Source organism: Parasteatoda tepidariorum, chromosome 4 (assembly GCF_043381705.1).
Source record: "Parasteatoda tepidariorum isolate YZ-2023 chromosome 4, CAS_Ptep_4.0, whole genome shotgun sequence".
Classification (NCBI taxonomy): Eukaryota; Metazoa; Arthropoda; class Arachnida; order Araneae; family Theridiidae; genus Parasteatoda; species Parasteatoda tepidariorum.
In genome coordinates, this window is record NC_092207.1 from 81,367,760 (window position 1) to 81,394,114 (window position 26,355).

General features: G+C 32.0%; 2 protein-coding genes across 2 annotated transcripts in view; both read left to right on the forward strand.

Annotated features, from left to right (window-relative positions):
- Positions 1-2,983, forward strand: part of LOC122269271 (uncharacterized) — a 16,467-nt gene extending 13,484 nt beyond the window's left edge. The window contains exons 4-5 of the mRNA XM_071180398.1: positions 494-682; positions 2,250-2,983. Coding sequence (XP_071036499.1) covers positions 494-682; positions 2,250-2,983 — 923 coding nt within the window. The remainder of the gene's footprint in view (positions 1-493; positions 683-2,249) is intronic.
- LOC107452068 (mucin-2) overlaps positions 560-26,355 on the forward strand; it is a 28,561-nt gene continuing 2,765 nt past the window's right edge. The window contains exons 1-12 of the mRNA XM_043041525.2: positions 560-682; positions 5,973-6,036; positions 7,772-7,879; positions 9,339-9,575; positions 9,785-9,970; positions 11,550-11,597; positions 13,232-13,417; positions 16,656-17,370; positions 17,674-18,262; positions 20,546-20,591; positions 23,620-23,727; positions 25,939-26,142. Coding sequence (XP_042897459.2) covers positions 6,003-6,036; positions 7,772-7,879; positions 9,339-9,575; positions 9,785-9,970; positions 11,550-11,597; positions 13,232-13,417; positions 16,656-17,370; positions 17,674-18,262; positions 20,546-20,591; positions 23,620-23,727; positions 25,939-26,142 — 2,461 coding nt within the window. The 5' untranslated portion in view covers positions 560-682; positions 5,973-6,002. The remainder of the gene's footprint in view (positions 683-5,972; positions 6,037-7,771; positions 7,880-9,338; positions 9,576-9,784; positions 9,971-11,549; positions 11,598-13,231; positions 13,418-16,655; positions 17,371-17,673; positions 18,263-20,545; positions 20,592-23,619; positions 23,728-25,938; positions 26,143-26,355) is intronic.

A 26,355-nucleotide genomic window follows, 5' to 3' on the forward strand; every position in this document is an offset into this window, starting at 1 on the left:
GCTGTTGGATGTTGTCCGCCATTGCTTCTGTGGTTAACGTCACGTTGTAATCCAACTGCAGTTGAGTTGGACGGCAATTGTAGTTCAAGATGAGCGTTCGATGACGTATACTATCAAACTCACAAATGGACCAATCAGAGGTTAACGCTGATTTCCAGCTGACGGCGTCCTGTCCTAAGAAACCAAGCCTTTAGATGATCGTCAGGACACAGTTGGAAGCGGGATTCGTCGCTAAAGACTATACGTCCTAAGTCGGCATCATTAAAGCCTGATCGAGCAAAAACATTCATGCATACGAAATTTCAAAGCAATCGGATGGTTGCTTCTTGGTGCGTCGATTTTTTTTTTGCAATAGAGTGTAGTTTCAAGGAAAATTTCTATAAGCACATTTATAAACAAAACTTGAGCAAATAGTTTTTTTACATAAATGCCCTGCACATCTTATATAAAAATATACTTTTAAGATAAATAGTGTGTTTATTGTATGTTACAGATGATTCATTCACGTGTCCAAAATTCTTGGGATATTTTCCTCATCCAAGTGACTGTTCCAAATACTACCACTGCATCTCCTTTTCTCCAAGTTTGAAAACGTGTCCAAAGAATTTTCTCTTTGACGGAGTCAAGGGACATTGCAGAAGTGAGAGATATGTGAACTGTGGATCAAGGAAAAGACCAACAAGTAGTGAAAGAGTTTCTTTCCTTGTGATCATACAAATATTTACAATATTTATTTTAATTCCAGGTCGCAAGACTTTGAGGAGCCTTAGCTATATAATTTTACTGGATTCCTTAAGTATTCACCCTCTCAAGGTACCCCTGCTAAATAGCGAAGGATAATTTAAAATATTTAGTGATCAAGCGATTACGCTTTTATTATACAATGAAGTATAAATATATTTCTTTTTCGAATATTATTTCTAAAAATGAAACACTTTGCATTTTTTCTTCAAATTTTATACCATCGCTAATTTTTATCAGAAAAAAACATATTTTTTAAATTACATATTATTGGGCATCACTAGAGTCACAACCATTATTCAAGATATTTGTTGCGTCTGTTGTCAGGTAATTATTTGGGGCTTCAGAGATCCTAAATGCCCCAAATATGTACGACATGTAGGGAGAAGACCGGTTCCATGTCTTGACCCTTCCCTGTCTTCCTTTTCTCAGTAGTATAAAAATGCACTGCGATATTTTCCCCATTCTAAATACTTTTCGTATTCAGCTGTCATATATATCTTTTAAAATTTCCACAACGTTTCTGTTAGAACTATGTTCAATGCAGTTTCCTAATTTAAAGGTTTTTAATCTGTTTGAAAATCACAAGACGCAAACAAACGTATTTCCTTCTCCTATGACTCTCCACACGCTTATGGTGTAAGCATGAGATGTGTTGCCATAGGTAGAGTATTCTGCTCTAAGCCATGTGTAACCCATTTTGATTGCCAATACATAGTGTTTGAAAATCTTAGATAATCCTCTTTCAACCACTCCCATCCTTACAAAAAGAAATTTTCCACTATAAACGCTACTTATCAACATTTTTAATATAAATTATATGACTTGGGTTTGTAAAAAGCAATCATTGCAATAGAGGTCATAGAGATAAAGGCACCACGGTTTTGCGTCGTGGTCGTTTGATCAGATTTACTTACCAAAAGAACTGGTTCTCTACAATCTGAATATGGGTGAGTTTTAAGTTGACTCCTGAAACAGAATCGTAGTTCTTCGCATTGATAGACCAGTGTCTTAACCACTGAACCAGCGTTGCTCCCCACATATGCAGCATGTTGCAACTCAAAAAGAAAGTACTTAATACTAAAATTTAAATTGTCTGTAAATGAAAATGGCAAATTCATTCCATTTTTTGGGGGGTAATCATGCAATTTTCAAATGAACTAATACCGCTAAGTCTATAAACCTATGCATTTTTCTATTATTATTTTTATTGAACGTTAAAAAGTTTCACAACATGAAAAGAAAAAAAGAAATAATACAAATTATAAATTTCATTTTATTTAGTACTAATGATTTTTGTATCGCCTTAGTTAGCCATGGTTCATCGTATTTAATGTAGGAAATTATAACAGCTGCGATAAATCATAGTATGTATGTTTATAGATGATAGAAAGTAAAGTAGGTCATGAAATTCCATATATGGCAGGTGAAGGTGATTTCCTTCATAATGTATCAAAACTGTATAACATCTTATAAAAAATGAAACTATAATTTTTTTATAAATTTAGGTGAAACTACAGTCGGTACTACTCCTATACCAACAACACCAGAACCTACTACAACTACCTGCACCCCACCAACCACTCCACAGCCAACCACCACCCCGCCCACCACTACACAGCCAACTACCACCCCGCCCACCACTACACAACCAACCACCACCCCAACTACCACTACACAGCCAACCACTACCCCGCCCACCACTACACAGCCAACCACCACCCCGCCGACCACTACACAACCAACCACCACCCCACCTACCACTTCACAACCTACCACCACTCCACCTACAACTCCACAACCAACAACCACTCCACCCACCACTACACAGCCTACCACCACCCCACCTACAACTCCACAGCCAACAACCACTCCACCTACAACTCCACAGCCAACAACCACCCCACCTACCACTTCACAGCCTACCACCATCCCACCTACAACTCCACAGCCATCCACTCCAACTCCAAAACCAACTGAGCCACCTGAAACAGATTGTGATGAGGATGATTTGGAATGCATCATTAAAGAAACTGGAGATATTACTGTATGGTTTAAATGCCCAGAAGCAATTGGAGCCTATCGCCATCCAAGTAGCAATAGACTCTTCATTTTCTGTAAGAATTGGAAGCCATTTGTGAAGAAGTGTGGGCAGATGTTAGTGTATTCTGAACAAATGAGAACTTGCGTTAATGAGAACTTGCATAAGATGAAGAAGAAGAAAATTTTTATTTTATTTTAATTTCAACGTAATACTTGGTTTTTTGGTTCATAGTTATGTAAGAGGAATCAAAGATACTGCTCTTTAAATAAATCTTAATATAATAAATGTTTATTACGAAATTATTTGCTGCAGAATTCAATATCTATGCTGTACTAATAAATGAAAGTTTGTGCGACTATCTTTGTGTTTCACTCATAGCTCTCCTGAACAGTTCATACTAGAATCCTAAAATTTGGATAATGGGTGCAAGGGGGAATCTTTCCAATTATGTAAAAGATGACATAAGATGTAAGATGACTTTCCAATTATGTAAAAGATGACTTTATTTATTTAAAAACAAGTTATTTTGGGAGTTTGTTACATATTTTCTTAAATAATTATTTTTCTTTGATTCATTGACAAATGACCAACCACCACCGACCAACCACCGACAATGACCGACCAGCCTACCACTACACAGCCATCCACTCCAACTCCAAAGCCAACTGGGCCACCTGAAGCAGATTGTGATGAGGATGATTTGGATTGCATCATTAAAGAAACTGGTGAGATTCCTGAATGGTTAGAATGCCCAGAAGCAATTGGAGCCCATCGCTATCCATGTAGCAATAAGCTCTTCCTTTTCAGTAAGAATTGGAAACCGTTTGTGAAGAAGTGTGGTCAGAACTTAGTGTATTCTGAGAAAAATGAGAACTTGCGTTACGCCGTATAATGAGAAGAAAAAAAATTTTTTTAATTCGTTACGTAATAAGAGATTTTTTTCGTTCATAGTTATGCTAAAAGAACTAAAGGTATTATTCTTTATATAAGTAAATCTTAATATAATAAATTTTTGTGACAAAAATATATTTGCTGCAAAATTCATTATATATGCTGTACTAATAAACGAAAGTTTGTGTGACTGTCTGTGTCTCTCATAGCTCCCCGAACGATTGGGACTATTATCCAAAAATTCAGACAATGAGTGCAACGGAAAAATTTTGACCTTCTTTCCGTGTGAAACATTATGTAATCCAATTACGTAATTTTACGTTTGCGGAAATTGTTGGTACAATTTGAAAGATCATGATTCAACTTTTGGGATCAAAATGAGCATAGGAAGTTTAAAACTCCTTTCCTTTTTTTAGCACGATAATTCCAAAAGCATTCTTATGTAAGTACCACATCCCCATAGAATGATATGAAAATTTCTGGTATTAAAACTAGAAAGAAGTTATTAACTTCCATCTCTTCATTTTAGTCTATCCGAATGTTGCATGGGTAAAAACGACACCACTTCTGAAAGCTTGAATCACAATCTTTTAAATTATACCAATTGTTTTCAAAAACGTTTGCTGCTCAAAGAAAGATTACTTTTATAAAGTTAATACAAAAGTGTTCGTAGTAATATGTCACCCATCTGCACTTGTCTAGAATTTTTACAAACTAATGTGTAGTAATAACATTTTCACTTTTAATTGTATTTTGCTGAAAATCATTTTCACCCTTTCTTTCATCCTCCTTTTAATTTCTTATTTGTTTATTTTAAACATACAATGCATTTCTCAGAACTTTGGAAAATTTCATTTCAGTAATTTTATACTTTCTTTTTATACTTGAAAAACTCAGTAGAAAAACGGTTTATAGCCCGTAAGAGTTGATTTGGAGAAAAAAGGATTTTGCAGGCGAAAAATAAAAGTTTTTCCACAATACGGCCCACCTTCTCTGTATAATAACTCAAAGCTAATACCAATTTCTCACATTATTGATTTGTTAACACTCTGTAATCCTTGAGACGAGACAGATTGTCATCCTATTGTCATTTTTGTGAAAAATGGACATAAACTACTTTTCCCCCTTGGCTTTGATTTACTTGATTGATTAATCTACTTTTTAATCCTGAAAGAAATTTTGGTGGTTTCTGATAGAAATTATGAAACTATAGTTACAACTTATATAAATCATGTATGGCAAAAATATAAAAAACAGTTATGAAAAAAACCACAGCCTATTTCTCCAAATGATTTCTAAAATAAAAGGTCAAATTTTTAGATATTATAACACCAGCAACGTAAAAAGAAAAGACATATACATAAAGACACACTTGGAAACATTTGTAATAAAATAGTAATAATTGTAGCAAACTACAAAAATAAATAAAATTTAATAAATAGAAAGATATAAAAGATATAGAAAGATATAAAATGTTTAGTCTCTCTAATATTCTAAAGTTATACAGCATAACTTTAAATTTTCTACTTAACTGATGTTACCTAATGTACTACTGGGGTGCATTTGTAATAAAATAATAGCAGTTGTTAGCAAACTACAAAAATAATATAGTTCTTCCGACAGCTGGTTAAGATCCTATTTTCTAGATAGTGGCTACCTCTCATATTTATTAGTTAAGAATCAATAATTCAAAAATTGTAATATTCAAGGACTCTCAATTATTAAATTGTGTTCTTTAAAGTATTTTAAAATGGGAATTAGTTTTCTAATAATTTGTTAAAAATGTGAGTAATAATCATTTTACGAAAAACAAAATTGGAAAAAAAATCGTATATTTCCGCATAAGATAACTGAGTCAATTCTCTTTTTAAAAATAATTTGAAGTGCAAATTTTGATTGCGTCAATTGAATTCAAAGATAGTAAATAAATAATGTTGCAAGAAATAATGTCGAGATACATAAAATAAATCTCTCATTAGAGATCAATAGAATTTTCTTTGCATTTAAAAATAGATTTGTTTTTGTTCCCCTTCCTCATATCTCATTCTCAGTTACAGTTTTCTTGTGTTTTCGAGTTGATGGCTTTCTTAATCAAACAGTTTGTTTCAATAAATGTATTTCACAAGAATAAAGATAAAAATTTAAAATCTGTTTTTCAAATTATTTGGAAACGAGGAAGTATTGTTCCTTATCTTTATCGCCAAATTTGACTTCTCTTTTTATTTTTAAATGTATTTTTAAATTTGTTTTCAAGTATTAATATTTACAGTGATTGTAAATAATTCATTCATTTTAGATTAACAAGTTTTGAAAGATTGATTCTGATATGCTGGAATATTTGAATTCGAAGCTAATTTTCGGTAAGCTAAATTGCATTTAGATTTATTTTATTTAATTTTCACTTGAAAAATGAAGTTCTCGTTAAAAAATCAATTCGCTGCACGAACCTGATTACATAATGAAATACAGACAACTGCAAATAATATTTATATAATTGAGAAGTAAAAAAAACTTCAAAAACCTAATTAGTTTTTGGGAAAATACTTTATACATAATATTAAATATTTATACATTTATTTCTTAATCTTGCGAACATTATGCTACAAGGTTCTTTATAGTTTCAGAATTCGAAAAATATAAAATTTTGAAAGTATTTTGTTCAAGTAGTGATAATATTTAGTTAATAGAAACACTATATTAAAGTATTGACATTACTATTGTGTCTTTTATTCGAAATATCATTAGCTAATAGTAAATCATGAAGCTTCGATTTTATTGACATCGGAAGTATGATTTCTTCATGAATTTATATTTTAAGGATAACCATTTAAAAAAAATTCTATTCATTATTTTGAGCATAATCTTTAAATTTTGAATAATTATTTAATTTTTTTCAATGATATATTCGATACGAGAATTAGATTTTGGGTTTCAAAACCCAATTTAAATAATTATCTTTAAGTACGAACAAAAGAAAGTGAACATTTTAAATTTTTTTTCTTCTTGTTATTTTAAGTATCATTTTTAAATTTTGTATAATCGTTTAATTTTTATGAATGATATATCAGATGCGAGACTTAGATTTTGAGTTTCAGAACCCAACTTAAATAATCAATTTTTAATGTACTGTCTTATTTTCTGGGTTCTTCTTTCAAATTTTGCAAGGAGGTGATCTTATAAGTCAATTTTAAACTAAAAAAATTCGCTAAAACTTTACATGATTGAATTTTTTTTCTCTTTAACGTTACGCATAAAAAACATTTTTTATTAAGACATCATGACTCATATATGATACACTGAACTTAATTAGTATATAACAATCAATTAATAAAGCTTTACTAATTATATTTAAAATGTTGGTAGCTTTCTGGACACCATAAAAAATTTCTAAACCTTTGTAAAATCCGAAAGTCTTTTATCTCTAGATTGTTTTTTAAAATGATTATTTTCACATATTTAATCATGAAAGCAGTATTAAAATGGTGGTAGTGTCATTTATTTGGTAGTTTTAAAAATGATTATTCTGGGTAACTGACATGACAGTAAAGGACCAGGCACTTCTCTTGTATGTCACAAAACAATAAATGTGAACCGGGAATTTTTTTTAAAAGGCATCTTTATAACTCTAAACATTTTTTTAAATATATAAGAATTTTGAAGTTATCTAAGAAAACTGTTTCATAAGCGAACTATGATTATCAAGAATTCGGTAAAACAGGAAGAAATTTGTATCATCTTTGTATTTGGATCGATTGTGACAGAAGAAGACCATCGAAGATTGATGAGAACCATTAAGAGTGGTAGATATTCATGCCTTCCTCAAATTGTCACTTATTTCAATGCTAGACATCAGTAAGTGACAGCGGCTGAACTATTCAAGGAAAAATTATTGATAAGAGACTCACTAATTGGACTGTTGTTGCCTAGCCAAAAACACTTTGTCTGCAATATATTCAATATATTTGTAATATATTGTTTGTAATATATTCAACTTTCTGAAAAATTTAAATAAAAAACTAAAATTTAATAGTATAGTCCTTTGTAGCTTAGTGAAACTTTTTCTGAAAAATGTATGTAAAAATTTGCTTTTTCCAGGCATAGTGTTGTGCTTAGCTATAGCCATTTTCTTATTGGATTCGCATGTGGATGCTTCAGCTCTAAAATCTAGAAGCAGCTCTGAAGAGAGTTCAGACGAAATTTTTAGTAAGTTTAGTTTTATAAATAATTATTACATTATCTAATACTTCGTATGATTCCCATGCATTATTACTTTGTTAGTGTTTTCTTTTCTTTTTTTTTTCTTTTACTGTCTTGTAGTACTTTTTTTTATCTCATATGATTTGCATCCCGATCAACATTATCCTTTATAAGGTGTTCAGAAACTTTCCTTTCTATTAAGCAGAACAACATGAAGAAAGAACTCTATATCAAAGTTTATAACATCATTTTAAGGTAAAGAAAATTCCTATATAAAATTTGATAACATTCTCTCAGAGGCTCACGCTTTCAATCCATGTTTCTGTCTTCTTTCTTTCAATCCATAAAATCTTTCAATCTGTAAAATCTTATATCAATCCAAGCAGGAGAAAAATCCTCATATTAAATTTTATAATATTCCATGAAAGGAAAAAATTTTGTAACAACTGCATGAATGAGACAAAAAAAAATTACAAAAAGTATTATAGCATCCTGTAAAAATTACAAATTCATGAATATGTTGTTTTTTTTTAAAAATCTTATAAAAGAGACAAATTTTGACTCAAAATTTTATCACAATATGGAAAAGTAATAAAAACTCGATAAAGTTGTATAATAGCCTGAAGGTGATAAATTTAATATAAAATTTTACACACCCTATAGAAGAGGAAAATCCTAAAATAAAATTTTGCGACATTCTGTGAAGATGAAAGCTCCCTACCTAAAATTTAAAACCATCTCGCGAGAGAAAAATTTCCCACATAAACATTTATAACATTCCATGTAAAAAAAATTTCCTTTACAAAATCAAAACGTCATGCGTATTTGAAAATTTCTAATTAAATCTCAATAATGTCCAAAGAAAATTAAATACTTCTGAAACTGTATTTTTCAGAAAATTAAAAAATACATTATATTTATGCATGAACGGCTAACACGGCTGATTTCCTCAAAAAATTATAGGTGATCTTGGTCATAAATAGGAATAAATATGTTTTCATAATACGTTTCTTTTTTCTGTTAAAAAAAATCTTTCTCAGTTACTTCGAATTTATGCAACGGAAAAAAAATGATGTTTTAAAAACAAAATCTAATAAAATGTTTAATCGCACATATTAATGAAAAATCAAATTTAAAAAAATATTTACCGTATTTCTTTCTAGCATAATGCAAAAGTAGGCAAACAGTTATTACTCTAAAAAACACTTGTTAAATGGTGTATCTTTCTTTATTTGTTCAGAATTACCCCGTTTTCAGAATTTTCTATCCAAGATACGGAATCGTTTCGCTTGTACAGAATTTTATTGTTTTCTAACCAAGAGACGGAAACGTTTTGGTTGATCAGAATTACACTGTTTATAGAATTTTCTAACCGAGATACGGAATTGTTCTGCACATACAGAATCAACCGCGTTTGCAGAGTTTTCTAACCAAGATACAGAAGATTCTTATTTGTACTTTTTAGATATTATAGAATGGGTCAGAGATTGGGATTGGAACAGAGACCGAGGCATGGATAAACAGAAGAACTTTAAATGTCCATCGTCCCACGGTAGCTTCTCCGATATTGAAGATTGCTCAGCATACTTCATGTGCAGAAATTGGAATTCCAAGTGGAAACCCTGTCAAGGAAGGAAACGCTTTGATAGGTACAGAAAAGTGTGTCTTCCATTCAATATTGCCGTATGTGATGACGGAAGTGGTGAGTTAGTATCAGATTCAATATATATTTTTCCACTGCACTAATCAAATTCTTATTTCCCATTTTATAGAATATACTTGCTGAAAACCCATTTTTCTTATTGGGGGAGGCAAGCAAACAATCAATGAATCAGTGTTAATAAACATTACTAAATCATGCACAAGACTAAAGACTACTGACATAATAAACAAAACTAAATAATTCTTTAGATAAACAGAAGAACTTCAAGTGTCCATCGTCCTACGGTACCTTCTCTGATGTTGAAGATTGCTCAGCATACTTCATATGTAAAAATTGGAATTCCAAGTGGAAATCCTGTCAAGGAAATAAACGTTTTGACAGGTACAGAAAAGTATGTCTTCCATTCGTTTTTGCCCGGTGTGATGACGGAAGTGGTGAGTTATTAATAAATTCAATGCATAGTTTTCCATTGCACTAATCAAATTCCTATTTCTCATTTTATGGAATATACCAGCTAAATATCCGTTTTTCTCAATGGGGAGGCGAGCAAACTATCTATGAATCTGTGTTAATAAACATTACTAAATCATGCACAAGACCTAAGACCATATAGACCATAAACAAAACTAAATAATTCAAATTTCTTTTATTTTTTTATTATTTGTTCCCCTTCCCAGGTGGTTTAGCGTTATTAGATTAAAAAACACTTTTTTTTCTCTTTTTAAGAAAATCTCCACTTTAAACTGAAAATTAACTGTAATCAGAATCATTTTTCACTTTTGTTTGAAGCCAACTCATAATAGTCCAAATTTACCATTGGCAAGCAATTTTCTAAGGCATTTATTCCTTTCGGTATCGGGGTGATAGTATAACCATAATGTGCTGTTCTTTGTGCGCGGAAAATAATGTAAAAATGTGCGGTTCTCTTGAATGGATAAGTACCGTTTGTCTATTAATTTTGAATATTGGTATATAGCTTGTTTTTTTCTTTTTTAATTTCAATTACCGTTGATTTTCAGTTATTTAGTTTTGCAGAAACGCGTTCTAAAAGCATAACTATAAATAAATTAAATACGTGGTTTTAGATAACTTTAGAAATACTAATTAATACACCGAAGAGCCATTACATTATGACCACCCTCCTAATAGCATGTAGGGCCACCTTTAGCCCTCAAAACTGCTAGCACCCGCCGTGACATTGATTCCACAAGGTGCTGATAGGTAATCTGAGGTATCTGGTACCAAGCGCTCACCAGCTGGTCCTGCAATTCCCTCACATTGCGAGTGGGTAGCGTGGCAGCACGAATTTGGTTTTCCAAGTAGGACCACAAATGCTCTATTGGATTAAGGTCAGGTGAATTTGGGGGACAAGACATGACTTGAAAGTCGCTGGAATGTTCCTCGACGATTTGACCCTTATGACATGGTGCATTATCCTGTTGGTAAACACCATCCCTGCCAGGATAAACTGTTGCTATGAATGGGTGAACCTGGTCTGCAACTATGTTCAAGTAGCTTACAGACGTCAGGGATTGTTCTATGAGGGATTATGAGTCCTAAGGTGCCCTATGAAAACATTGTTCCTGGGCCAGCCCTTTGTTATAGATGGAGGGTGGTCATAATGTAATGGCTCTTCGGTGTTTATTTATGTATATAGTTAAAAAAGAGACAGAAAAAATATAAAAAGCCGGTAAACAAAACAAGGAAAAGATATAATCTTGTCTTCAGCTCATAAAATTATATCAATAAAAGTTTCAAACTTCCTATAGCCAACTGGTTTTGATGTTTTTAATACTGCTTTGTTTCAACGAATTTTGATAAGTTTCTTGTCTTTACCCCTTGCTTAAATATTTATTTGTGATCTCTCATCTATCTTGAAACAAATTTTGCAAAATGTACTTTAGTCGAAAAAGCTATTTTATGCATAATTTATTTTATTATTATTCTTTGTCTAAAATTGCATCAAAGTCATCTTTGTACCTCATTCCTAAAACAAAGCAATTATTTTTCCAGATGACAAAAAGACGACGAATGATGTAATTGGAACCACAACTCCTAATGGTAAATGTTTTTGTTCAATTTTTTTCATAGCACATCATTTGAAATAAGAAATAAATTTCTAAGTTTCATTACAGTTCTCTATATAACATAAAATCATAATGGTCTGATACCGTTTTCCATTGTTGTCGGCGCATTTTTATTGACCGGAAAATCACGTGGTAGGATCCAGTTTTCCCCCATTCATTTCCATATTGTTTAGGTTGTCATCAGCATAAAATTAACAAAAGTCGTAAAGGTATTGTTTTCCTTTAAATAGTTTTGTATCCTTAATTTAAAGTTATTTTTCAGTACTGCTATTATTAGCGAGAATTTTAAATTATGGTTGAGAAATCATCAAATTTGTTTGTACAATATAATGTATTAAGAATATAAATGTTATTAAAAAAATGATAATTAAGAAAATCACTTCTGTTCACGAAGAGATCTAAATGCTTATAATACTAATAGATAGTAATATTNCTCTTTGTAATTTATTTAACAAGCGTAAGTAAACAGAATTCCTTTTAGTACATAGATGTTATGTGAATATTTTTAACTTTAGTTGAAAAACTGTTTTCTGCCAAGAAAAAACAATTATTGCTAAGCAATCATCGGGGTTGGTGAGCGGTAGCGAACTGGGGGCTTTGCCCCCTAGTACTTTAAAAAAAGTGATTGAACTGCAGACTGGGTAAACTAAAAGAATGCATTTTGCTACACTTTAGACTATTCCAAACTGAAATACTTTCACAGATTCCTACTGATTTTCTTCTTCGGTCAAACCACGTTGTCGCTACAAATGATGGTTCTTTTTACAACTATTACTTTCTTCAGAGAGCAGCGCCATCCGTCTCAAATAGTGTAACTAATTTTGAGTTTTGGTGGAAATATAAATCTTACATTCAGATCAGAAAAAAGCAAATCTTACGTATCTACCTGCTTTCGTTTTTTCTTTTATTGAACTCCGCCAGGTCTAATCTTAATGGACTACAAAGAATGGTCCTGTGTAGCCCTCTCAGGCTGTCTTAGGACCACACGAACTGTACGTAGACCACTGAGTTATAATCATTTTATAAACTGTTATAAACTTATCAATGTTTCATATTATTAGTCCAGTTAATTTTATTGTAATGTATTTTAAAGTTCAGCTCAGTTGAGGTCAATTGAAAGTCCAGGATGGTCGAACGTATGGGTATATACATTGTAAATTAAGAATGGCAAACAGCAATTTTGTTTAGTTCGAATGTAAGCGCATATACATTGCAAATTAAGAATTTCAAAAGCGGTTATGTTTAGTCTTATTTTGTGATGTAAAAATTTGCAGAACATCGATATGAAATGTGCGTGAATGTAATAAGTTACAAGTGCACTTATATAATCAATAAATATTGTTTTTGTTTTCTATAAGGAATTTATTATTGTTAAATTAACAGCATTACAAGCCAACAATAAAAATAAATAAAAACCAAACATGACACTTTCATGCACTTGAGCACACTGAATTAGTTTAAAACTGTTGATATAGTTTCTGAAAAAATTACAAAAAGCACATTTATAAACAAAACTTGAGCAACAAATAGTTTTTTACATAAATTTTCAGCACATCTTATATAAAAATATACTTTTAAAGTAAATAGTGTGTTTTCTCTATGCTGCAGATGCATTCATGTGTCCAAGATTCATGGGATTATTTCCTGATCCAAATGACTGTTCCAAGTACTACAAATGTACTTCTTATGTTCCAAATTTGAAAACATGTGGGAGGAATTTTCTCTTTGATGGAGTCGCGAAACGATGCAAAAAACCGGAGAAAGTGAACTGTGGATCAAGGAAAAGACCGACAAGTAATGAAAGAGTTTTTTTCTGTGATCATACAGATATTTACAAGATTTACTTTAATTCTAGGTCGCTAGACTTTGAAAAGCCCTATGTAAATCATTTTGTGAGATCTTTTGAGTATTCACCCTGTTATGTTGCCCCTACTAAATAGCGAAAGCTAATTTAAAATATTTAGTGATCAAGCGAATACGCTTTTATTATTCAATGAAGTATGCATATATTATTTTCAAATATCATTTCTAAAAATGAACAACTTTACATTTTTGCTTCAAATTTTATGCCATAGCTTATTTTTTATCAGAAAAGCATATTTTTTAAATTGAATACATATTCAGATATATATTCAGATACATATTCAGATATACATATACAGATAAACATATATTTAAATTGTTGGGCATCACTAGAGTCATAACCAAATTTCAAGATATTTCTCGTGTCTGTTGTCAGGTACATATTTGGACCTTTAATGGCCCTAACCAAATTTAGCAGTCACTGAATTTTTCTATTGGCTATCACAGCGCTTGAATACGCCATCTATAGAGAAGAACAGTTCCATGTCTTGACCCACCCCTTTCTTCCTTTTCTCAGGAGTGTAAAAATATGCTATGATATTTTCCCCATTCTTAATATTCCTGTATATAGATGTATATTGTTAAATACATCTTTTAAAATTTCTACAACTTTTCTTCTAGAACTATGTTCAATTTAGTTTTCTACTCCATATAGTTTCCTAATTTAAAAGTTTTAAATCTATTTGAAAATCGAGGCACAAACTAACGTACTTCTTTCTCCTATACGCTGATGGTGAAAGCATGTGATGTGTTGCCATAGGTAGAGAATTCTGCTCTACGCCACGTGTAGCCCATTTTGGTTGCCAATACATTGTGTTGGTAAATCTTAGATAATCCTCTTCCATCCTCTCCCACCCTTACGAAAAGAAATGTTCCACTTTTAACGCTACTTATCAACATTTTTAATACACTGGTGTGCGAAACTTAAGCAACAAGTGCGTTGTCATAACTCTACAAGAAATCATCCGATTGACATGAAATTTGAATATGATGTACATTATTTTGTACTTAAACGATGGTAAAAGAATAATGGCGCAGAATTGAATATAAAGCTTAAAGTAGGGTATGGAACAAAAAAAGGCTTTATTTGACATATAGTGGCGTTACACATGATTGCCTGAAGAAGCGTAAGTACAACTGGCAGATGTTCCCTAGTATGGGATATGCCCTCCCCTTACTGTAATTGTTGCTTGGCATCGTCTCTCCATGCTAAGCACTGGATTATCCAGAAGTTCTTGGGGTAAACGTCTCCATTCCTCCTTTAACGCATCTTTCAGCTGATGGGTGTTACCAGGAGGATACTGTCGTGTCGCAAGACGTCTCCCTAATGCATCCCACACATGCTCTATGGGATTTAGATCTGGAGAGTAAGCTGGCCAATCCATTCGTGTGATATCTTCACTTTCCAGTAGCTCTTGAACATTAGCAGTACGGTGTGGCCGGGCATTGTCATCCATAAAAATGAAGTCTGGTCCAATGGCCCCTCGGAACAGACGCACATGGGGTAGGATTACCTCATTGCAGTAGCGGTCTCCAGTTACAGAACCTCGGTCGAAGATCTGAAGCTCAGTCCGCCCGTTCAACATAATGCCACCCCAGACGACAACTCCAGGACCACCGTAACGATCTCTTTCCGCGATGTTATTGGGATGAAATCGAGCTCCAACCTCTCTCCAGATCAACTGACGTTGAGAATCGCTTGTAGCACTAAAACGACTCTCATCTGTGAAGAGGACGCGACTCCATTGATGAGGTGTCCAGGTTTCGTGTTCTCTGCACCACTCTAAACGGTGCCGCCGATGGCTAACTTTTAAAGGTATGCAGCGTTCAGGACGTCTAGCAAATAAGCCACCTTTGTGGAGGCGTCTGGCCACTGTAAATCTTGATACTTGTCGTCCTGTGGCTGTGCACAGTTGCTGAGATATGGCGCTCGCTGACTGAAAACGGTTTCTTTTCGTCTGGAGGACAATGTAACGGTCATCTCTTGGTGTTGTTTTCCTTGGACGACCACCAGTTTTAAAGGCATTCCAAGCACGATAAACAACACTTTTGTTGATTCCGAACTCTTCGGCGACACTGGTCACACTACGCCCCTCCTCAAGCTTCCCAATCATTCTTCCTCGAGTAAAGTCGTCTAAATGATTTCTTGAAGATATGTTTCACGAAACAAATCACTTGCACTTGCAGAGAATGTCTTTAACTACGGTGCTCTTCATCGTTTTATCGCAGCTTTGACCTGCGAGGCGCCGACCCACAAGGTTTACATACACTTACATCACCTACGACGTTTTATTTCTAAAATTTGCATACAAATAATCTTTCTACTGAATTACGTGCATATTATACTGCAATTTCATGGCTAGCTTATACTTTGTTGGGGAGCTGTCGCCGAAAAACCACTTGTTGCTTAAGTTTTGCACACCAGTGTATAAACTATAAAACTTAAAAGCTACCTATTAGATAAGTAAAAGGCATTCCCTGACAAGAGGTGTTATCGAGATTAAGGCATCAGAATTTTGCATCGAGGTCGTGTGATCAGATTTACTTCCATATTCAGATCGTAAGGATCTGAATATGGGTGAGCTTCAAGTTGCCTGCAGGGATAGAATCGCAGTTCTTCGCGTTGATAGACCAGTGTTTTAAGCACTGAGTCATCGTTGCTTCCTAGATATGTGGAACGTTGCAATTTAAAACGAAAGTACTTTATACTAAATTATGAATTGTCCATAAATAAAAATACCAACTTCATTCAATTTTTGTTAAAGGGTAAGCATGCAACTTTCAAATGAACTAATACCTTAATGCCTATAAGCCTATGCATGTTTTTTTTTAATTGAACACTACGAAGTTTCACTACATGAAAATAAAAAAAGAAATAACACAAATTAAAAAAAAGACATTTTATCTAGCACTCACGAATTTTTTTTATCTTCCTAGTTTGTCTTTATCTAAGCATGGTTGGTCTTATCTAATGTAAAAGAAATTAAAGCAGCGTCGATAAAAAATATAATGAATGTTTACAGATCATAGAAAGTAAAGTAGGTCATAAAATTCCATATTATCTGGTAATTTTTCCATGGCAGGTGAAGATTATTTCTTTTATAATGCAGCAAAATTTGGTAATAGCTCTGATTGAAAATAAAGCAATAATTTTTTTTTGTAAATTTAGGTGAAGCCACAGTCGGTACAACCCCTATACCAACAAGACCAGAACCTACTACAATTACCTCAATGCCAACAACCACTCCACCTGTCACTCCACAGCCAACAATCACTCCATCTACCACTCCACAGTCAACAACCACTCCACCTACCACTCCACAGTCAACAACCACTCTTCAACCAACATCCACTTCACCTACAACTCCACAGCCAACAATTACTCCACCTACCACTCCACAGCTAACAACCACTCCACCTACAACTCTACAGCCAACAACCACTCCACCTACAACTCCACGGCCAACAACCACTCCACCTACAACTCCACAGCCAACAACCACTCCATCTACCACTCCACAGCCAACAACCGCTTCACCTACCACTCTACAGCCAACAACCACTCCACCTACAACTCCACAGCCAACAACCACTTCACCTACCACTCCACATCCAACAACCACCCCACCTACCACTCCACAGCCATCCACTCCAACTCCAAAACCTACTGAGCCTCCTAAAACAGATTGTGATGAGGATGATTTGGATTGCATCATTAAAGAAACTGGTGATATTTCTAAATGGTTTGAATGCCCAGAAGCAATTGGAGCCTATCGCCATCCAAGTAGCAATAAGCTCTTCATTTTCTGTAAGAATTGGAAGCCGTTTGTTAAGAAGTGTGGTCAAAAATCAGTGTATTCTGAACAAATGAGAACTTGCGTTAGGCCTTAAGATGAAGAAAAAGAAAAATTTTATTTTATTTTGTTTTAATTTAATTTTACTTAATTTTATTTAACGTTATTGCGTAACACCATAAAATGAAAAACAAACTTTTTAAAAAAAGTTTTCGTTACGTAATAAAGGATTTTTTGGTTTACAGTTATGTAAAAAGAACCAAAATTATTATTCTTTGTATAAGTAAATCATAATATAATAAATGTTTGTGACAAAAAAAAATTCCTGTAAAATTCGTTATCTATGCTGTACTAATAAACGAAAGTTTGTGTAACTGTCTGTATCTCTCATAGTTCCCCGAACAATTGGAAGTATTATNCTCCACAGTCAACAACCACTCCACCTACCACTCCACAGCCAACAACCACTCTACAGCCAACATCCACTTCACCTACAACTCCACAGCCAACAATTACTCCACCTACCACTCCACAGCCAACAACCACTCCACCTACAACTCTACAGCCAACAACCACTCCACCTAAAACTCCACAGCCAACAACCACTCCATCTACAACTCCACAGCCAACAACCACTACACCTACCACTCCACAGCCAACAACCACTCCACCTACAACTCCACAGCCAACAACCACTTCACCTACCACTCCACATCCAACCACCACCCCACCTACCACTCCACAGCCATCCACTCCAACTCCAAAACCAACTGGGCCTCCTAAAACAGATTGTGATGAGGATGATTTGGATTGCATCATTAAAGAAACTGGTGATATTTCTAAATGGTTTGAATGCCCAGAAGCAATTGGAGCCTATCGCCATCCAAGTAGCAATAAGCTCTTCATTTTCTGTAAGAATTGGAAGCCGTTTGTTAAGAAGTGTGGTCAGAACTTAACGTATTCTGAAAAAATGAGAACTTGCGTAACACCATAAAATGAAAAACAAGCTTTTTCAAAAAAGTTTTCGTTACGTAATAAAGGATTTTTTGGTTTACAGTTATGTAAAAAGAACCAAAATTATTATTCTTTATATAAGTAAATCCTAATATAATAAATGTTTGTGACAAAAAAAAATTCCTGTAAAATTCGTTATCTATGCTGTACTAATAAACGAAAGTTTGTGTAACTGTCTGTATCTCTCATAGTTCCCCGAACAATTGGAAGTATTATCCAAAAATTCAGACAATGATTGCAAGGGAAATTTTGATCTTTTTTCCAATTAAGGAATTTTACGTTTGCGGAAACTGTTAGCACAATTTTAAAAGATCTTGATTCAACTTTTGAGACCAAAATGAGCATAGGAAATTTAAAACTCCTTTCCTTTTTTTAACACGATAGTTGTAAAAGCATTCTTTTGTAAATATTCCATCCCCAAGAAATAGTTTGAAAATTTCTAGCATTAAAGCTGGAAAGAAATTATTAACTTCCATCTCCTCATTTTGGTCTATCCGAATTTAGCATGGGTAAAAACGACACCATTTCTAAAAGCTTCAAGCATTATTTTTTAAGGTATACCAATAGTTTTCAAAAACGGTTGCTGCTAAAAGAAAGATTATTTTTACAAAGTTAATACAAAAGTGTTCGTAGTAATTTGTCACCTGTCTGTACATGTCTAGAATTTTTATAAATTAATGTGTGGTAATAATATTTTCACTTTAAATTGTATTTTGCTGAAAATCATTTTTACCCTTTCTTTCATCCTCCTTTTAATTTCTTATTTGTTTATTTTAAACATACGATGTATTTCTCGGAACTTTGGAAACTTTCATTTCAGTAGCTTTATACTTTTTTTAATACTTGAAGACATCAGTAGAAAAATGGTTTATGCCCGTAAGAGTTAATTCAGAGAAAAAAGGATTTTGCAGGCGAAAAATAAAAGTTTTTCCACAATACGTTATTCTTTCCTGTGTAATAACTCAAAACTAATACCAATTTTTCCCTTCATTGATTTGTCAACACTCAGTAATCCTTAAGACAAGAGAGGTGCTCATCCAATTGTCATTTTTGTGAAAAATGGACATGAACTGTTCTTCCCCCTTGGTTTTCATTTACTTTATTAATTAGTCTACTTTTAAATCCTAAACGAAATTTCGGTGGTTTTTGATAGAAATTATGAAACTATAATTACAACTTACGTAAATCATATGTGGCAAAAATATAAAGAGCAATTATGAAAAAACAACAGCCTATTTCATCAAATGATTTATAAAATAAGAGGCCAAATTTTTAAATAGTACAACACTAGCAATGTAAAAAGGAAAAACATATACATAAAGACATACTTGGAAACATTTGTAATAATGTAGCAAACTACAAAAATTAATAAAATTTAATAAATAGAAACATATAAGAGATATAGAAAGATATAAAATGTTTATGTCTTTCTAATATTCTAAAGTTATTCAACATAACTTTAAACTTTCTGGTTTTCTGATGTTACCTAATGTACTACTGGGGTGCATTTGTAATAATATAATAGCAGTTGTTAGCAAACTACAAAAATACTGTAGTTTTTTTCCGACAACTGATCAAGATCCTATTTTCTAGATTGTGGTTACCACTCATATTTTAATAGTTACGAATAAGTAATTCAAAAATTATAATATTCAAGGACTCTCAATTATTAACTCCTGTTCCTTAAAGTATGTATTTTAAACTTTTAAAATGGTACTTCTCATAATTTGTTAAAAATAAGTAATAATCATCTTACATAAAAGCAAAATAGGAAAAAAATTCATGTATTTCCGCAGTAGATAACTATGTCAATCCTTTTTTTTTTAAATAATTTGAAGTGCAGATTTTGATTGCGTCAATTGAATTCAAAGATAGCAAATAAATCACGTTGCAAGAAATAATGTCGAGATACATAAAATATTTCTCTCATTAGGGATCAATAGAAGTTTCTATCTAAGAATAGATTTGTTTTTGTTCACCTTCCTCATATCTCATTCTCATTTACAGTTTTCTGGTGTTTTCAAGTTGATGGCTTTCTTAATCAGACAGATTGTTACAATAAATGTATTTCATAAGAATAAAGATAAAAATTTAAAATCTGTTTTTCAAATATATGGAAGCGTGTAAGTATTGTGTCTTATCTTTATCATGAAATTAGACTTTTTTTCATATTTGAATTTATTTTTAAGTATTGATATTTATCGTGATTGAAAATAATTTGTTCATTTTAGAATATAACAACTCTTGAAAGATCGACTCGAAAATGCAGGAATACATGAAATCAAAACTAATTCTCGGTAAGCATATATTTAGATGTATTTTATTTACATTTTACTTAAAAAATGAGGTTATTGATAAAAAATCAATATACTTCACGAAAGATTTGATTACATAATGAAATACAAACAACTGCAAATAATATTTATATACTGGAAAACTGAAGAAAAAAACTTTAAAAACCCAATGAGATTTTTTTAAAAAAGGCTTTATGCATAATATTAAATAATTTATTGATTTATTTCTTAATAGTTTGGACACTCTGTAACAGGATTTTTTTATATTTTTAGAATTTGAAAAATTTTAAGAAGCTGAAAACATTTTGTTCAAGTAATGTAAATATTTTCTTAATAGAACTACTAAATTAAACTATTCATATTACTAATAATTGTTGCCTTTTATTTAAAATATCATTAGCTAATAGTAAATCATTAAGCTTTGGTTTTCTTGAAATCGGATGTATGATTTTTTAATGAATTTGTTTCCTAAGAATAAAGCATTCAAGAAAAATTTCTATTCCTTATTTTAAGCAGCATTTTTAAAATTTTAAAAAATTTTTAAATTTTATCAATGATATATTAGAAGCGAGAATAATATTTTGGGTCCCAGAACCCAATTTAAGTAATCATCTCTAATAACGAACATTTAATGAAAATTTTAAGGAAATATTTGAAGGAACAAAAGAATGAATGAACATATATGATATATTTTTTCTCTATTTATTATTTTAAGTCTCACTTTCAAATTTTGTATGCTCGTTTAATTTTTACAAATGATAGATCAGATGCGAGTCTTAGATTTTGAAATTCAGAACCCAACTTAAGTAATCAGTTTTTAGTGTCTCATTATCCTTATTTCCATAAATAGAAATCTGGAGATCAGTGCCTTTCACGAGCCATAGAATAAAAAAAAATTATAAAATATGCATGAATAGAAAACAATAGCATAAATACCAAACAAACTTACAATTTTTTTTTAAATAAAACATTCACAGAAATTGATTCTTTTTACTGTTATCTCCAAAATCCTAAAAGAGCAAGATACTGAAAGAATATCTTACCTGCGTCAACCTTAAAATCTCAATTAGGCACTTTACATTTCAACAAATAATTGCAAAGTTGGTATTGCAACGGAATTAGTGACAAAAGGTGATTTTCCGATTTTAGGTATTTTTAGAAATAAAATCGCTTTAAAAATTACATCAAAATTGATCATTGTTGGTGATGAGCATTCACTCTTCCGCATGTTTCAATTGCTATCATCAAGTATTAAGCCATCATGGCTCAACTATGGTACATAGACCTTTATTTGCATTGTGATAAGCAGTTAATTAAGCCTTACTTATTATATTTAAAATGTTGGTAACCGTCTGGATGACATAAAAAGAATTCACAACGTTCCGAAAATCCAAAATTCTTCAAAAGTATCACTAGATTGTTTTTTAAAATGATTATTCCAACATATTTAATCATGAAAGCAATATTAAAAAGATGGTAGTATCATTTACGAAGTAATTTTAAAAATGATTATCTTAGGTAACAAACATTACAGTATGAGACCGGACACTTCTCTTGGACTACACAAAACAAAAAATATGTGACCGGAAATATTAAAAAAATTAATTCATAGACATCTTCTAGATTTATTATTAAATGCCTTTTTTTGTTAAAAATCTATAAGTATTTTAAAGTTATCTAAGAAGACCATTTTATAAGTGATAAATGAATGCTAAGAATTCGGTAAAACAGGAAATCTGGATCATCTTTGTAGTTGGATCGATTGTGACAGAAGAAGACCATCGACAATTCATGAGACTCATTAAGTGTGGCGAACATTCATCCCTTCCTCAAATTGTCACTTATTTCAATGTCACTTATATCACTTCATCAGTTAATGTCAGCTGCTGAACTATTCAAGGAAACAATATTGATAAGGACTCATCTATTGGACAGTTGATGGCTAGCTGAGGCACGTTGTCTTGACTGGCGAGTCTCGCTTCAAACTGTGTGGAATGGATGTGCGTGCATAAATATGAAGTTAACGTCCTGAATTCCTGTATCTTTTATGTCAGAAAGCAAGTGCTCAGGTTAGTGGAGCCTCTTCGTGATATGGTGGGTATGCAATTAGCAGGATATGAAATCCCTGATATGTCTCTGACTGGTAGTTAAGTATTCTATTCAATAATCTCTGCCCATTCATGTTCCTTTCAATGTCCGAAGGAGTTTCACGAGACCAGATGGGCAATGAGACACCTCTACACGTTGAGAGTAGCTACACGTTGAGAGTAGCTACACAGGAGCATTATCTTCTGACTTTAGACTGAGCCCCTGAATCGGCAGACATGGGAGATCATTTAGCGTGGTCTTGCAAAGTGCAATTCCGAAGAGATAACCAGCACGATATATTGATTTTGCAAGCCTGCAGGATTCACAGTTAGTATGAGTTTGCTCCAAATGCCTTCCAGCAACAATCGGTGAATCCATGTCCCGTCAGGACTTGGCGTGGACTTATTGTCAGCTTACACAGCATCAGGATGGTGTAACAATTTATTTTTCCGGTATATTTATTTGCGACCCCTGATGCACATAGTTTAATTTAATTTACTTTTGACACTAATTTTAAAATATATATCGGCGTTGGTATTAGCGAACAGTTCTGTAAGGCAATTTGTTCAACCAAACATCCAAATAAAGTGGTTTCCTCGATATGTAAAAAATTGTTTTGTTACTTCTTTATGTTTCCATATATTAAAAAAATTTATTCCTTTAAATTTACATAAATATATATAGCATGTTATTGCACTTAAAAAAATTATAAAATAAAAATCAATTTAAAATACTCAACTTTTAATTTATGAATATATCTGCAACTTTTCAAGGGAAAATGTTACTTTCTACTAGCTAATATTTCTAAATTAATGATTAATATATTCTACTTACCGAAAAATTTTATTAAAAAACTAAAACTTACAATTTTTAATAATGGTGCTTAGTGAACATGTTCAATAATACATTCTGCAAAATGTATATAAATATTTACTTGTTCCAGGCACAGTGTTGTGCTTAGCTATGGGTATCTTTTTATTGGATTCACATGTGGATGCTTCAGCTGTAAAATCTAGAAGCAGTTCTAAAGAAAGTTCCAAAGAAAGTAATAGTAAGTTTAGTTTTATAAATAAATTTTATATTATTTCTTATCTTGTATAATTACCTTGCATTATTACTTTTCTCGTGATTTTTCTTTGTGACTTGCAGCACATTTTTTTTACATCTTATAATTTAAATTCCGATCTGTATTAAGGTATTAAAGGTTCTAAAGATTCTAAGGTATTAAAAAGCTTTCTATTAAACCAAAAAACACGGGGTAAAAACTCTATATCAAAGTTTATAGCCTCCTCTGAAGGAGAAAAATTGCAATATGAAATTTGATAAATTTCTCGCAAAGGCAACCCCTTTAATGCATAAAACTTTCAAAGGAGTAAATTTCAATAATTGTATCCAATTCCAATCTCTTAAATCGGAAAAATCTTCATAAAAATCAAACATAAAATTTCATTATAAGCACAAAATTACCCAATTAAGGAAGAAAAAACTTATACTTAAAATTATATAACATTATTCGATGAAGATTAAAAATCTCAGTACAAAATTTTATAACATTCTATAAAAGTAAAAAGTCTCCACAAAGTATTTTATAAGATCATTGCACTATCACTGGATGAAAAAGAAAAAAAACCATACGAAAAATTTTAAAATAACCTACGACGATTAAAAAATCCTTGAATATTTTTGTTTTTAAATCTTACGAAAGTGAAAAATCTCGAAACAAAATTATAAAACATTCTGGAAAGGTAATAAAAACTCTATAAAGTTGTATAATAGCCTGAAGGCGATAAGTCCCTATATAAAACTTTAAACATCCTATGGAGGTGAAAAATCCTAAAATTAAATTTTGTAACACGGTGAAGATGATAGCTTCTTACATAAAATTTTAAATCAACTCGTGGGGGTAAAATTTCCTACAAAAAATTACATTTTATAAAATCACGTGAAGAAGAAAATTTTCTTCGCAAAATTCTTTGTAAAAATTCAATAATATCCAATGAAAATTAAATACTTCCAAAACTGTATTTTCTAAGAAATTAAAAAAAAATATGTTTATGTTAGCGAAAATTTTTTTTAATACGGCTGACTTGCGTTGAAAACTATAGGTTGTGCTAGTCATAAATAGGAATAATTTAGACTTTCTTCATACTTATTTTTTCGATTAAAAACACTGTTTTTCAATTATTTTGAATTTATGCTAATGGAAAGTTTATTTTTTAGATACAAATAAGATACGGAATCGTTTTGCTTGTATAGAATTACCGAGGCAGCAGAGATTTTAACCCTAATACAATAATAATTAAATAGAACAAGTCATATTGTAAACAGAAAAAGGACGATTAAGGTGCAGGATGATGGGAAATTTATGCGAAAAATTTATAGTAAAAAGTAACCCGCATGTCTTATTACGAATTTTAATCACAAGCGTCACCTGTACTTAACTTTATACAACTCTTCTTCCATGCGGAGAGACTAACTTTTGTTGTATCACGTGCTATTTCGATAAGGAATGTCCCAAACAATTATCGGTGATTTAAGAAAACAATTAATGAATATCAGAAAGTCATACGATTTACTCATTTATTTCTAGTAAACCAGAATTTTTTTCCTTTATTATCGATAACTCTTAGACTAATTACAAAATTCGTTACCAGGTGGCACTGCTGGCAGGGTGAAAACTAAAAGAATGCATTCTACTCGCTACACTTCAGACTATATGGGTTTTCTAAATTATTTATTTTTTTCAAAAGGCAGCGCCATCCATCATCAAATTGCTTAACTACCAGTTTTGAGTTTTTGTGAAAATATTTATCTTGCATTCAGATCAGAAAAAATCATATCTTACATATCTATCTGCTTTAATTTTGTTTTCTTTTTTATTCTTTTTCAAATAAATAGTCATTTTAGATACACCCGAGCCACAGACTTGATTAAACCACTATATTCTATCAATCCCGACAAAAAATACGTTATTGTACAGAATTTTCCAACTAAATACCGAAATTAGAACAATAAAAGCTTCAGCTATATTATCAATGTTATTGTCGTTGATGCAATAAGAATAAATAAAAACGAAACATGACTTTTTATACAAACGAGAACAGATGAATTAGTTTAAAACTGTTAATATAGTTTCTGAAAAAATTTGAAATCAAATTTTTAAACAAAACTTGATCAATAAATAGTTTTTTGTATAAATGCCATGCACAACTTTTATAAAATATTCTTTTAAGGTAAATAGCGTGTTTTCTGTATGTTTCAGATGATTCATTCAAGTGTCCATGCTTCGCAGGAATTTTACCTCATCCAAATGACTGTTCCAAGTACTACATGTGCGTTTTCGGTTTTCCACGTTTGGGAACATGTGGAAAGAATTTTCTTTTTGACGGAGTCCATGATTGCAAAGTTGACGGAAAGTGCAAACCAGAAAAGGAAGTGAACTGTGGATCAAGGAAAAGACCGACAAGTAATGGAAGAGTTTTTTTTTTTCCAGAAATCATACAAATATTTACAATATTTACTCTAATTCCATGTCGCTAGACTTTGAGGAGCCATGAGGTAAATTATATTACGGGATCTTTTTAGTTCTCATCTTGCTAAGGTGCCCCTACGAAATAACTAAGGACTAAATATTTTATAATATTTAGCAATGAAGCGAGTATGCTTTTATTATTCAATG